We start from the raw sequence: 16,032 nt of genomic DNA, 5'->3' as shown, positions 1-16,032 counted from the left end.
GGCGCGCGGGCGCCGCAGATGACGACGGTCCGCCGTTGACGGGCCGCTGCGACATGGGCCGCGAGGCCGTCAAGCGGCCGACGACGTGGCGCGGCTGCCGCTGCTGCTGTCGCCCGACCGCTGGGACATCGCCGTCACGGGCTGCGGCTGCACGACCGCGTCCCAGGAGCGCTACGTGATCGGTGCCGGCGCTGGGCGCACGGCTGCACCGAGGACGACGGCTACGGCGGCGGCTGCTGCGCCTGTAGTTGTTGTTGTTGTTGTTGTTGTTGCGTCGGTCGACTGTTACGGCGACTACGGCGACGACGCGGCGGCGTGACCGCGGCGGTGGCTCGTACCGTCACTGGACGTCTCTCGACACTGTTGTACGTGTTAATTATGGTCGTGGCCGCAACGATGGCCAGCATGGATGACCACGAGCGGAAGATTGTCGTCGAGTTTTGTCAACTGCTCGAACAGTCGAAACAGTTATTCAACGGGCTCCGGTGAGTCTCCCATACGTGTCCGCGCGGGCTAGAGTCGGGGCCAACACCGGGCGGGGGAGGTGGACGGCACCGTATCAAGTCGCATTCTCTCACCGTTCGTCGACGACGGTTCTAATCGTTAAGTGCAGGGCCGTCCCAAGAATTTTCGGGGCCAGGGGCAAATTTTGATTTTGAGAGCCCTTCGACCATAATAATAAGATATGATAAACAAAATACTCACAGACAATAAAAAAATTCTTGCAAACGTATTTTTCCAAACCTTAACCAATTAAGCTCCTCTAAATGTATGTACTGCATTACATATTTATGTAATAGAATTGAATATTATTCTTATTATTTGTTATATAATCGCTCAATGTAATCGGACGAGTCGCCACATGCTCGCACGTGCGCGACTTAAATCGCCGACACTTGGCGTGTAAAATTGTTCAGTGAGATCGAGGCTTGATTATTAGTTATTTTACATCAAGACTTTATGGGAGACCCTTGAAAAAATATTCCAACAATGGGACCTGGGTCAAGATGGTCCCGTTGCCCTCCCCTATAAACGGCTCTGATTAAGTGCCGCATATCGTGACCTTGGATAACTGGCGATAAAGCCGGAATTACAATATTTTATACTGCCGCTATTCATCGAACGTTTTCGAACCTGTCGCCTAGTCTTCGTGTCGTGTATGATCTGCAGTCCGTCGAGAGGTCGCCCAACGACGAAGCCGACTCCAGCACCTATTCGTCCTTCAAACCACTCAGATCTCGATCCTTGCCGTCCGATCACTTTTACTCGTGCTATCTATCCCCAAAAGCTAGTTAATATATGTGTTTTGTGTGTGTGTGTGTGTGTGTGTGTGTGTGTGTGTGTGTGTGTGTATGTAAGTGTGTGTAATAAATCGTCCTCTACACGCAGAACCGGGTAACTGGCGCTATCTTTCGTTTCGTCACTTACCGCGTGGTCACATGTTTAACTGTAGTTACAATGTACATAATCCTGCATGTACTCTTGTACCTGCAGTGCACTAACACGTCAGCTTACTCGACGTAAAATGCGAGTTCCTACGGAGTCGCAGCCGATCCCGTGTAGAACGTTGAATTTTCCGATGGTAGCGATGATTTCGATTGATCGATGTGACGAAAGCGTACCGTGACGACGTCTGTAACAACGGCGCTGAGCTTTTACTTGGTTCTTTCCAACCCCGTATAAACGCGCGTCGTGAATAATACGACGTGCTGCGTGACTCATTTTGTTGACGGGAAAAATATGAAAAATCTCACACCCGTCCGACAAATGGACAATGAACTCGTGTTCCGGGATGGCTAGTCTAATCGCACGGGGTCTTGTACTGTGAATTTCCATTTTATTCCGTACGTACTTGATTACGTGTGACGTAATATTAATTTGTACCCCTGCATGTGTGTGTTGGCGTGTGTACGTAGTGAAAAAATAACGCGAAGTCGATGAGTCACATTGCGTACATATACAGAGTGGTTAAAACCATGAAAAGTAATCAGGGAAATATGAGTAACGTATACTTGTTGGAAGTTAATCTGAGTAAGAGACCAATGAAAAATGAATAAAAAAAAATATTAATCTTATTCAACTAGAAATCTAAAAATAAATGACAAATTACTCGTGATTTTTAAATGAACGATAAATAAGCACCATTTTGTACATAATTTGCGATTTGATTTTATTCAATCTCACACGCATATCTGGCAATGTAGTTTTATCACTGTTCATTGTAGATATATATATTCACTTTATCATTGTATAAACATATGCATGTGTGTATGTGTGTGTGGGTGTGTGGGTATGGGTGTACGAAACCGAGGGGTTGCAGAGAAAGTTGAATAGGCTTGTGGTATGAGTTTATATTGTAATTCGTATACATTGTATAATTCAGCATACGCACTCATACAAGATCCGCTGCGTTCATTTTCGAATTGCGAAACCATACGAAATGTGTCATTTTTAAATTTAAATATTAGTATTAATTTTTCAATAATTGTTCCTTAATAAGAAACTATTTTTTTTCACAGAGACCTTCCACAATGCGGTCAGAAAATCTGGCAAGGGTATTTTGGCAAGACTTTCGACGTTTACACAAAACTTTGGAAGTTTCAGCAGCAACATAGGTAATTAATAATATATGTATGCATTTCAACACGATTATTACATTTCTAGTGTACCTTTTTATGTAAAAAAGACACAACCTTATACCAATACGGCTATAAATACATTAAATGTATATAATATTCATGCGAAATATAAATCCTAATATGTATGTAAAAAAAAAAGAAGAAAAGTCCAAATGTTAAAAGTATAATACATTAATGTTTATTTTTCAACATACATTTTTACTTCGTTAATGCAAGTGCAATTTTAAAGGAGGATATATAAATGCAGTAACTAACCACTCAAGGCCTGTGTGCAAATCAAAACCTTTAAGCCCTTAATCATCAAACCTTTTTGAGCATTTGATCTTTTGAGGCCCCATAATATATAGTTAGAGGCCCGGAGCCTATGTGCAATGCACCCTCTGCACACCCAGTTTTACAGCACTGAGAATATAGAATCATGTGTGTCCTAAAGAAGTCATTATTAAATTGTTAATTACTTTTTATCACTCTGAATTATTATTATTGAAAGTTTCAATTTGAAATCAAGTGCGAAATAATACCGACAACATAAATAGAAAATGTTCAAGAAGAAAAATCCTAAATAATACTAGTTATACGAAAAATTGTAGATGAAGGCCGAAAAATGTTTTACATTTTCAATGATTATTTAAAGGATCATATAATAGCCCTCTCGCTTTGGCAATACCTACCACATATTTATCAAATATGATGATTTATATCGATGACATCCCCTTCTCAAATTAAAAATCTTGTATCTACGCCTGCATTTATGATAACATTATTTTTTTATATCCGACACACTACATTATAATGATTAATAAATACGTGTATGTTACTGTGCTACAAAGTATGAAAATTGACGCATGTTATTAAATTGTTCTGAGTGAGTAAACGATTTAAAGTTAAAAACAAACTACAGCTGATTTTGTATTCTGTTTGTAAATATTTTATGATGTTTAACAAGATGACTTTTTATCAATACACTCGGTTTTATAAATAAAAGGTGATCGGTTAGAAAAGTTAATCTGGAACGTTCGAAAAATAATTTCTCTTTTTAATAAAATATTAGATAAATCTGACTCATACCTCATTAATAGGTTCTTTAGCACCAAAGAAGATTCTAAAGGATATCAACTTTTTTATTTTATTGACTATAGTTTTTAATTAAATACTCGAAAAAACTCTTGTTATTCAATTCGATTGATAGATTTACATTTTAGTCCAGGAAAGGTAAAAAGATTGTTAATAACCGTAAAATTTTAGGTAGGTACTACAGTGTCATGTACATTATACATGTATCATATTTAACTTAAAAGATCAGTATATAATATACGTGTTACTTTTACTAATAAAGTATAATCGTTATTACTAACGAAGCATACATTTCATAGGAGTCTGAGCATGGCTCCTCTAGTATTTTGATAATGACGTAATATTATTGTTTTACATTCCTTTAAATCGGGCGTGTATATCTGTGGCTAACTACGCCTGTAATGATTTACAAAAACTATAGGAATTATTTGAAACGTCAAACAGATTAAGTATATATTTTTGTACTGTGTACGTGCTGGATTTTTTTTTTTTTTGCACAAGGGGCGTAGCGAAATGAGTTGTTTTGTTGTTGGCATATTTATAGAAGCAGGTTAATGAGAATTAAATCCGCTTCCGTTCGCCAATAAATGTTGGTATTCAGTTAAAAATTAAAATTTCTTGCAATAGACTTCACGTAATACTTGGTCACGGTTTATTGCTTTAATCATCATAATATTGTTATCTCTCCAGAAGGCATTTTTTCGTACCTATGTCACTGGATTTTTATCGATCCAATTTTTTCCACTGAAATTGAACTAAAAGATGGCTGTATAATATATTTTGGACATATTTCATGGCCTTAATAATAAATTTGTGTAACGCAGAATAAAAAGTATTATTTTCGTCGATAACGTATACGATTGTTTTGTTGCAGGCAAGTGTTGGATACAAAGTATGGCTTAAAGCGATGGCAAATAGGTGAAATAGCCTCGAAAATAGGTCAACTGTACTATCATTACTAGTGAGTATAAATATAATATAAGATATACGATATGTACGATGAATGTGTAATATTGATATCTTCAATTGGACGTAAAGAATGTCACACTGTAACCGATGAGCCCATAATTATTGATCGTTTACGAGTGAGTACTTAGAACACGGAGGGAAAAAAATAGGTAGGAGATTGTATGCGTATCCGTGCGTGTCCCCATGAAAACACCTAAAGGGCAAACCAGCAATTGAATTAATTTCGAATTCGACGATGGTGCCTTATTTATTCGAGATTGTAAGTGATTTTTTAGGTTATATACTTATAAATAATCGGACAAGGGTTTTAATTGCATAAATCTATCTATCCACTCGAAAAAAAAATCTCGTGAAAAAAAAATACATAAATACCATTTTACACCATTACCCTGGTGATGTGGTGAGGCAATTATACCATATTCACATGTTCACACACTCACATTATACTGTATTAGGTTCTTTAATATAATGCGTAAAATCGATGCAAACGGTCATAGTTGGAACATGACTCGTGGGTTTGTAGGTCTTTTATAACGGATTTTTTCCCTCTTTTTTTAGCGGGTATAGTTTTCAAGTATAAAACAATAGTGTGGTAACATGTCAAGCGTGACGAGATTATTTATTATTATTATTATTATTACTATTTTTTATATACACAATTCACTTATCGGTTTAAAACCCTTTGGTCATTGTACGATATTATACATTTTCATTATACGGGATCCGAATATACAATTACCATGTATTATGTGTGCGTGTGGAGCAAGCCAATTTAGCTTGGATCAGATATTTTTAAGGACACTAATTTAATGTATATCTCTTCGAAATAGGGCAAATCAAATGTATACTATTTAATATATAAATCAATTAATCAATATAATAAAACATAAATGTTGGTATGAAAATAATAACTACTACACATGTTTTATATATATTACTGTAGTAGAGTAATTTACAATATTATATAAAAATCCTCCGACAACATAAGTATAATATAATACAACAATAAATAATATAAAAAATAATAGAACAAATATATTTAGCAGCCTATATATTCCGTGTACCGTGGTACAACTAAGACTTCTTAACGAATAGGAAGTGATAAAGTAGTTGGTAATTAGCTATTATTGAAATCATATTTTTTTCATTATTAATGATTATATCTTATTTTTAATTGCAATTAAATTTTTATTCCTTAATTAACTTAATATAAAAATTAAATTTTACTATGCAAACAATTCTTTATTATTGTAATAGAACATTAATTTATATTTAATACTTATTTTATTGTTCAAATACATGACAAAAAATATATTAAAAAATTCGGTCAGTAAGGAAAGGAAGACAACGCCATTTAAGTTTTTACAAAGACTCATGTGTAAAACAAATAATTGTACTTTCCGCCATAATACTTGTATATAAAATTCATTATTATAATTATAGATAATTTTATATTCTAGGATAATGTTTACAATTTGTTTCAGCCTTAGAACAAGCGATACGAACAACTTAAACGAGGCGTATTCGTTTTATTCGGCGATAAGAGGACGACAATATTACTCTCGAGTATCTCAGGAAGATAGGTGAGTTTTGATAAATACATACCATATATAGCTTGCGAAAATATTTAATGTGGCTCGTTTTTTTAAAATTAAACAAAATAATAAAAATAAAAAAAAAGTAAAATTTAAGTTTTAGATGGGAAATTTTGATATCATACAAGTCTCTTGAAATAGGCATATTTAATTTATAATATAATATCTTTAAAAATTTATATTGAACATTTTCAATAATATTTTTATATGAAGAATAACTTGGTGACCAAAGAATTGAGGATAACTCATGATGAAACCTGACAAGAGATAAATATAATGTGTTTAATGAACTAATGTTTTTTAATTTTTTTAATAATAGCGTTATTATTATCTAACACTATTAGATTAATATTGATATTATACGTACTTTTATATTTGGTGGCCCACCGAGGACATTACTTATATAACCTGTAAAATGTAATAAATATATCAATCATAATTTAGTAGCTTAATTATCAGCTATGATGTCGAATAATACATAGCAATTAACAAGAAAAACTCAGGGCAGGTTAGCCGATAAATGTATTCATATAGTTGTAATTATTATTTTATAAAATCACACATTACGTACTTGGTAAATGCTTTATATTGTTACCTAAAAGATAAAGGAGAAAATTCCTCTCAGTTCCTTTCATATGGACGGAAATAATAATGTAGTGATATATTTTTATACTTTTTGAGAGATAGAAAATATATCGTTTTCGATAATAAAAAAAACGTAATATACTGTATAATAGTTTGTCGCTTACTTCATAGATGTACAAACACTAACGCTTTGCGTGTTCAAAAGTGTAAATTGTCTGTTACTTTTTCCGTTACTTAGACCATAAATATAGCTTAGCCTATTTTTCTCTAACATAGACCCATTTTAATGAACGATATAAATTTTATATTTATTTCAGATCTGATTTAATGGTAAAGAAACTAAGGTACTACGCTAGGTTTATTGTAGTTTGCCTGCTACTTCGAAGAGTAGGAGCCATCCGGGAACTATTGGCTGTAAGTATTGTAGTTTTGAAAAAATATTTGAAAATAACGACATCAACAAATATAAAAATATTACTTTTCTTGTTTATAATAATAATTAATAATTAATAAACTATTTATGGCACACATAAACACTTCTGACGGCACGTAATCTATTATCGAATAGATATTTACCGTGCTAGAAAATAATTAATTTTTACACTTAACAGAGAACAGGCATTTCAGCACACTTTCACAGATTTAAATTAATATTAAATCAAATAAGAAACGAAAACTTTTTCAAAGTCATGAAAGTTCAAAGTTTAAATTCAGAAGAAACAAAAATGTAATCTTAAAAACTTATTAGGATAAATATTACCATGCCAATCAGTAGCTAAATGTTACTTAATAATATATCAATTATATATAAGTGTATTAAACCATTAGCTTATAAACCATTGTTAAAAATTTACATAAGCAGTTGGCTTAATTTTCATGAATTATTCCAAAATTTATATTATAAATTAGTATAATTATTCTACGTGTTTCACTTCAAAATTTTATAGAAATATAGGCCAATAAATTTATCATGAAGTCCTTTATGTGAGAATTTTTCTAATAATATAAAAAAAAAAAAACTACCACAGAATGTGTCTACACGAGCCACGGTGTGATGACGACAAAATCTCCCCCTCGTGTTCTATTATAATTAATACAGAAAAATCGATAACGTGTTTCATTACACATTGTAGTAGCATCGCGTTTTATTCGGTTTAACACATTTTAATTTTTTTTTCTCACTCAAAGGAGCTAGACAAACAAATCGTAGACTACACGAGTACATACGAACCGGACGACCAGCTGGAATGGTCTTTGGTTTTGGAAGAAATAAAAACATTCGTGAAAGCCGATAGCATAGTGAACGTTATACATGCCGACCAGAGCAGCGTCATACTTTCGCACAGGTATAATATTAAAATCCAAAAATAAAAAAAAGTTGATCAAACACGACACGATTCATTCCTTTCAACCCTTTTCCCCATTGCCCCTACAACTTCGAAACGTACACGTGACCTTGCCACACGGGCATTCGTATATATTATTATTATTATGTTGAATTTGCAGTTTTCGTATTATACAATCCTGCACCTTTACGATTTCCTTTTTTTAACAGTTGACATTCAATATTCTCGTATTATTCGGCCGTGCAAATGATACCTCACAACGTGAAAAAGCGTTAACGCATGATTCGTTTTCCTTATACGTGTTTTACACGCACACCCCATGTATATATAATATTTATGTATGTATACTAATGAAACACTTTTATACTTGTTTACAGATTAACTCCACTAACGACACCACCAGTGGAAAAATCTACGATGATGAATCTGTCGTTGCAAGAAATTATACTCATAGGAAACGCATCAGAACAGGTTAGGGATGGGGGAAGTTTTAAATATTTTTGTGGGGTGATTTTTTCAATTTCAAACGTTAGTTAACAAAATCACATTATGATATAATACTACATAATTTTTATGCATAAACATTGTGTTCATTTTTTTCAAATGGCACTTAATTTTTAATTTCTAAAGTTTTGAAGAAAAATATTGTTTTTTGTTAATAACTTTGACGATCTAATATCGAACCATTATTTAGCTATTGATAGTTATACAAGTACTTCCATTATCCTATTTAAAGTTTAAATTTGTTTTATCGATTGACTTTCTAATTATACAATTAATAATATAAATAATGATATAAATTTCTAAACGTTGTACGTAATAAAAATCACTTTGTACCTACCGACGTAAAATATTAATAATACAATAAATTATTATTATTATTATTAATACTAAATTGATATGAAAACATAAAAAAAATACTATATTGACTGGTTTGTTCGTTGTATAGGTCAAGTTCAGCGAAATGACTATTGATATGTTCCGAATGATGCAGACGCTAGAAAGGGAAAAAAATCGAGATGAAATAAATCACGTATCGGATCCCCCTTCGAGAGCATCGTTCGAAAGTAACCGTTTTAGGATTCAAATTTTAATGGTTTTATTATTTTATTTTTATTTTTGCAAGATTATTAAATAAATATTATTAAAAAAATATATATATATTTACATTATGTAGATGTACTTTTATAAGTCTTAGAATACAGTAGATGAATTTAAAATTATTTTTGATCTCTATGTTGAAGACTTATAATTGAAAAATTATTCAACTAATTATCTCTTTTTACATATAATATAATTTTAACTGATGAACAATGTTATTTATTCGTAAAAATCTATTCGTCATAAATTACATTCCTAATTATAACTATACAACGAAAATATATATATGACAATAATATATACAATAATTATTAACTAATGTCATCAGTACCATTGTATGTTATAGGAAAAAAGTTACTCAATTACCAGTAATAAAACCTTAGCGTATCCAATGATGGCCAATCATGACGTAAATAGTTCTAGAAGAGAAAATCCTCACAAATATATACTTTACAAACCGACTATTACTCAAATAATGATGTTTCTAGCTACAGGTTTGAATAGGTTCAAATTTCATATGTATTGTAATTAATGTTTTATTAATTTGATATTAAAGGTTTTAAAGAACTTCCGGCAAATGGTGTGCTGCTCATGTATGTTTCGGCAGACGGGTGCTTTCAAACATCAAAACACGTTAACGATTGTAAGTACATATAAAATATAAATATTATGACGTATTGAAATTGTCAATATTTTGATCTATAAATACTATATACCGGGCACGATAAAGCATTATTGAATTGTTGATACATTTCATTTAAAAATCACACTGTGTACCCCGAAATCTTAACTCCCGAGTGAACGAGTTCATTAGTACAGTGTTACAGTAGTTTTTTAAACGTGACAATCCATAATATTACATTTTATATGCTCCCTAACCTTATGAAGATATTATTTATTGTTTTGACGATCAACATTAAAAAAAAAATATTATGTGTCCATTAGAATACGTAAACTATATATGGCTTGTCGATATTATTTTGTTCGCAACAGCGTTAAAAAGTAAAAATGTTTAATTAATATACTTTAGTGTGTGCTTATTGTTTCAAAATGTTTAAACCATTTTATTATCGATGCTATTTAAAGTATAATTTTCTTTTTCAGTGGGTTACGATTGTGGAGGTATCATGGCTAGTAGCAAACGAGAAATGGAACTGACCAATAAAAAAGGTGTGCACGTGAAAGAAATTCATTGGTAAGAAATCGTAAAATGTGTCTAAACCATTACAAAGACTAAGCGTTATTGTTTATTTATTAGCTTATATCCTGGAGATCTTTATCCGTTCACTAGAAAGCCATTATTTGTAATTATCGATTCCGATAATAGTTTTGCTTTTCAATACATACCGAGGTATTTTGGACACCCGTTTGTTGTGCTTATGTCTCCTCAAGAGTTACCGGATAAACTACACGGTAAGAAAAAACATCATGTATAAATATATATAAATACATACTTGTATATTCATGTATATAAAAGTAATTTAACCTACATGTTTGAATTGTAATGCAGTTCATGTTTTGCAACTAAATTCTGAAAGGATTAGAGTAAAACAAAACAAGAGTTGTATAATAATTTTTAGTTAGCAAAATTGAATTAAACAACAAAAAGGTATAAGTTTTGGGAAAATATTTTTAAAATGTATATATAATTATAAATTTGAGCTTCATACTTATATAAGTTACAATATAAACATAAATATATTTGTATAAAAAAAAAAAAAAAATAAAAAATTATAATAAAAGCCGGTAGAATACTATTGTCTGAAAGTGTTTGTATTATAAATTATCCATATTTCTATGTACAATTTTTAATTCGAAACCGGTCGTACATCAAAATTAAAATAATATTCCAGGCTAAAAATGTATTTATTTATTTATTTCTATATATAAAATATTTATTTATATACTAATTTACAAGTATTAACCATTAACTAATTTTATTTTTTATTATTTTATTAATGATAATTCATTGAATCAAAATATAAAAGTGCCACACACGTGATATGAGTAAATTAAAATATATGATTACTAGAAACTAAAAAAAAATAAAATAAAATATTAAAAATTTACTAAAATACAAGATAGTATTTGCTACTTTATACTCGTAGTTATAAAGTCTGAGTAATAACTACTAATGCGAAACATTTGGTAAATACCACGAGACTTGTGTTTAACTATTTTTATAAATTTGTATTAGAATAGGTGAGTAATTTTACCATTCGAATGCCTAATCTTATATTTTTTCTTCAACAGAACAACTACAGCACAACGGAAGTTTGTTCACGCTATTCTTGCATAGCCCTTTGACTGCGTTCTGTTTAATATGCAATATTCTAACAGTTAAAATGCACTTGTGGGAGAGGGCCAACTCGTATGTAGATAGATTTATCACGGAAGCTAGTCGTTTATTTACTAGTAAAGTGAAACCAGGTATACATAACACAATCAATTATTCAAAAGTAAAAAAAAAAAAAAACAATACTCATGCTAAATGTTCTATTTCTTATTTTAGATGTGTCTTACATACAGTTCTTCGGTGACGACTTTTTGAGGCTGCTGCTGTTGCGGTACGTCTTTTGTCACGTTGTCCTGCGTCATCATCGGGCATTTAATGTGAGTTGAATGAAAATTAGATTTATATTTACCACCGTAAATCGTCTAAAGTTAATATTAGTTTCGAATAAGTGAATATAAGTAACGATGCACTGCGCGCTTTCGTCAACACTTTACTGCATACGAATGATGGATATGTTAATTTATAATGTATTAAGATAATATGTTAACTCTACACTATAATCACATATTATATCTGTTTTAATTTAGACATCTTGCATTGGCATAAAAAAGTAGCAATGCATCATAAAAAAACGTTACGTATAATAAGATAATTAAATGAGCTATTTTTGAGTACCAAAATACAAAAATATATTAACGTTACGCTTCACACTGTTACAACACTATATAAAATCTAATAGTTCTTTAAAATCTATTAAAATAAATTTCGTTATTTGTTGAATACGTTTTTAATTGCAAAAAGATACTCGAATATAATTTTTTTTTTTTCCTTTGTCATAAATATAACAGAAAAATATAAATTCTTATTTTATGCATTTAACTTTAATGTTTTACATCATAAAATTTATTTTATTAATAGTATTAATTACCTTTCTACTAAACGCGTTGACTAAATTATACTTTAATATATATACGAGTATATATAATCTTTATATGTTTATAAGATAAATGAAAATATATAAATTATTCGTTCTCTATTTAATAGGACATGTTTTAACTATGAAATTGAAGCATTAAAAATCCTTCTATAAATTTATTTTTAAAATAAGATTGAAACTCCTTAACTAAATGAGACTTCATGATCGGATGAGATACAGAGATGGGTTAATAATATTGCAGTATGTACCATTGCTCTCGAAAAAATACTTATTTAATACATTAAATAATATATTTACGAGTATAAGGTAACTAAATCATTAAAATTATTAATTGAAAATTCGTTGAAATATTCAATATCACCAATTTCATTTTATAACGCTTATCAAACTTGTTTGTAACTTTCTGGAAATTTTTATAATTTTTTTTTTTACTACAAAAAAAAATCTTATGAGAAAACCTTGTCCACTAATTTTTAAACCTTAGATAAACCTTAATTTTTTACTACAAAAATTTAATGGATCTTAATGATTTTTATGGTTTTGTCATCATTTTATATTTAAACGATCGTGAAATTTATTTTCATAAATTATAGATCTATACGATGACATTTGACAAATTAAAATTATGTTATCGGTATTTTTAAAAAGACCTAAGAAATCATGAAATTTAAATTATTATATAAAGAGCTAAAACATTTTTTTTTTTTTTAATTATACTATCTATTTGTAAAGTGAATGGTGATACAAGTATTTAGTGAATATTTCAAGTTTTTAAAGTTATTATTTTTTTGAGTTAGAATGAAAAATAAAATTTGATGTTGTGGATAATCAGTAAATCATAAATGTTGTCAATTTTCGTAATTTTGAGTTAATTTTTTCACAGTTATTAAAAATGCTGTTCGAAAATTCGTTAAATAACTCACCTTAAAGTACTGACTAGGTAAAATTTTTTTTTAACTTCTTATTGGTTACGATCGAAGCAATCCTTCTTATCAAAATCATTTATACATTGATAGAAAAAGAAACACAAATTGGTATAACCTAAAAATATCTCGTTTCACTCAGAATCTAAAAACAGAATTATGACTTTAATAGTAACAATTTAAATCAACCTTGAAATATAATATAGTATAACCTAATATTTTATTTTTAAGTACTTACTTATACTTGCGGGTACTTAAAGTGTTAAGTATTATATGTATTGTATGCTAGCTGCTACTTTTACTCTTAATACTATTATGTCAAAGCTATTCATCTGTATATAAAAAGCTTTTTTCTATTATTAAAAAATATCTTTCAAGGAGGATGTAGGAAAAAACATTTGGGCATTTTTGCTATCATAAAATAGTATTATTATTTGAGTTTTGATTTAGTGTTTTATATTGAATACCTATTTATTATTATAGACTAAAATAATTTAAAATAATTTTGCCACTTTCATCGTAAAGAAAAAGAAAAATTAGATTAATTTTTTTAACTTACTGAACACATTATTCAAACAAAATAATATTTTTTCTTTAAAAATCCATGAACCTAAAAGACAAATATGAAAATATTCCTGAATCGAATAACCCTAAAATCGTCGTCAATATCATAAAACTGTTTCATTTAACCTAAATAATATGGGTATGATAATTTAAATTATAATAGTAATTACGCAACAGATTTTACGGATTATACGATATTTTTGCAAAATTACGTATATGGCAATATGTTGATTTGCAATTTGTGAAAGCATGGTATTATATATCAGTGCCAACTATGTTATTAACCATAATTATCTTGAACTTTGACAGTAAAATTACGAAAAATATTAGACATGAAGATTGTCCATGAACCGTTAACGTTATTCGTAGAGTTCACGTGCTCTACGTTTTTTTTTAATTTAAATTACCCATCGCTTTCTCTGTCAAGTGAACCATTTATTTGTGTAGTTTTACTATCCTCTTGAATGATTTTAAAAACATAAAGTAAACGCCGTAACGATCACAACATTAACTCGTAAATAATCAGAATAAACAAACGCTTTCGATTTTTCAGTGAAATCGAATTAGGTATATTTTTTTTCTTCGCACTAAACGCAAAAAACATTTAATTTTTTCGCATCCAATGCGCATGAGGCCGTATCTATACACAAGTTTGTTAACAACTATGTAGTGCGACTAAGTCATGTGAAACGTTATTAACCGTAATGGCTAAAGATACAGAAGCAGCATATGAGATGTTTAGACGTTATACTATAAACATAAGACTAATACTAGCCATTACTAATAGTTTATGTTGGGCCCGTAGTATGCCAGTATTCCGCCAACACTCGGCATAACTATAAGATACACTGACTGGCCTTTACTAGCAATTCATACAGGACCCGTGATATGCCAGTATTGAGTCATTACTGGCTGATAGTACTAGTTTTCCAGCACTAGTGTAGTACTAGATAATTTTGAGGCCATTACTGTGCCCATAATGGCCTGCCAATTGTTGGGTAGCCAATGCAGGCGCAGTACCATGCCCTTTGTAAATGTCGGCATAAGACATACATTTCCAATTGGGATACGATACATTTATAGAGACATTCCAATAAGACACCATAATGATTTAATAATATAATATAAAATTATTTATATAGTACTTTGTTGGACTTGGGTAATAAATGACCATCACTATGCATAATAGTCACTAAATTTTACCACCGGGACCATCATAATGGATGTGCGTTTTGTGTGTTGCAGGGAGAACAGTATCTTCCACGGTGCCAACCACCTTTACCGTTGGCCAGCTTTTTAGACGAGATATCTTTAAAGAAATATGTCAGAGAGCTGGCCAAACACCTGGATGTTCTGTCTCATTTCGAGAACTTCGAATGATCCTCTACGGCCCACCACAACCGATGTTGTTCGCCCACAACGTACGGCTCGGCGGCTGTTGTCAACTTCTTCCAGTATAAAAATAATAATTATTATTATTATTATTATTATTGTTGTTATTTTATTTTAATACATAGTGCGTAGCGTACCATATATTTGTTTATAAAAATATTGTACAAAATATTAATACCGTGGAATCCGTGTAAAACTTATATATATATATATAAAAATATATATTTGTTCTCTTTTACAATAGTATGTGTGAAATAAACGTTCGGAAATAGCCAGTCGACGAAGTAATGTTACGGTTATTCGAATCCGAATTCTGACCAAACGTACGTATAAAACACGGTGATTTATTTCTTCTATATTATTATAAATTGTCCCACATGTTTGTTTTGTTTACAACAACGTACCACTGTCGTTCGCTGTTTGTTTCATTACGTGCCTATGCGTTCCGTTAAATAACAGTACGTAGAATAAATATAATATATACATATATATATGTATGTATATGCAAGGCAGGGCATAACGAGTCAAAAATTAAAATTAAGTTACATTTAATTGAGATTACAAAAACGAGTCGATTATTTTTGTCGTTAACTTTTAACTTAATACCTATGTTACTTTTCTTGTGTGTAGGTATCTAACTCGTTTATTTCAAGTTAATTTTATAGAAAGGT

General features: G+C 30.6%; 1 protein-coding gene across 1 annotated transcript; it reads left to right on the top strand.

Annotated features, from left to right (window-relative positions):
* The first annotated feature begins 7 nt into the window (after window positions 1–7).
* On the top strand, window positions 8–15,499 carry LOC112690743 (protein SCAI). The gene is made up of 15 exons (XM_025564817.1): window positions 8–485; window positions 2,520–2,615; window positions 4,588–4,674; window positions 6,167–6,265; window positions 7,180–7,276; window positions 8,051–8,208; window positions 8,586–8,679; window positions 9,158–9,271; window positions 9,656–9,803; window positions 9,866–9,952; window positions 10,414–10,504; window positions 10,568–10,722; window positions 11,563–11,739; window positions 11,822–11,922; window positions 15,215–15,499. The coding sequence occupies exons 1-15, from the start codon at window positions 379–381 to the stop codon at window positions 15,347–15,349; spliced, it is 1,746 nt and encodes a 581-aa protein (XP_025420602.1). The 5' UTR covers window positions 8–378; the 3' UTR covers window positions 15,350–15,499.
* The last annotated feature ends 533 nt before the right edge of the window (window positions 15,500–16,032 follow it).

The sequence above is a fragment of the Sipha flava genome, unplaced genomic scaffold (assembly GCF_003268045.1).
Source record: "Sipha flava isolate LNK unplaced genomic scaffold, YSA_version1 51_pilon_pilon, whole genome shotgun sequence".
In the NCBI taxonomy this organism is placed as follows: domain Eukaryota; kingdom Metazoa; phylum Arthropoda; class Insecta; order Hemiptera; family Aphididae; genus Sipha; species Sipha flava.
This window is presented reverse-complemented; position numbering and strand designations above follow the sequence as displayed.

Bases quoted from the DNA above. Each gene is read 5' to 3' on its own strand.
- LOC112690743 (XM_025564817.1), top strand. From the start codon at position 379: ATGGTCGTGGCCGCAACGATGGCCAGCATGGATGACCACGAGCGGAAG. The intron at 7,277-8,050 runs GTAAGTATTGTA...TCTCACTCAAAG, and splicing joins CCATCCGGGAACTATTGGCT to GAGCTAGACAAACAAATCGT. The intron at 8,209-8,585 runs GTATAATATTAA...ACTTGTTTACAG, and splicing joins AGCGTCATACTTTCGCACAG to ATTAACTCCACTAACGACAC.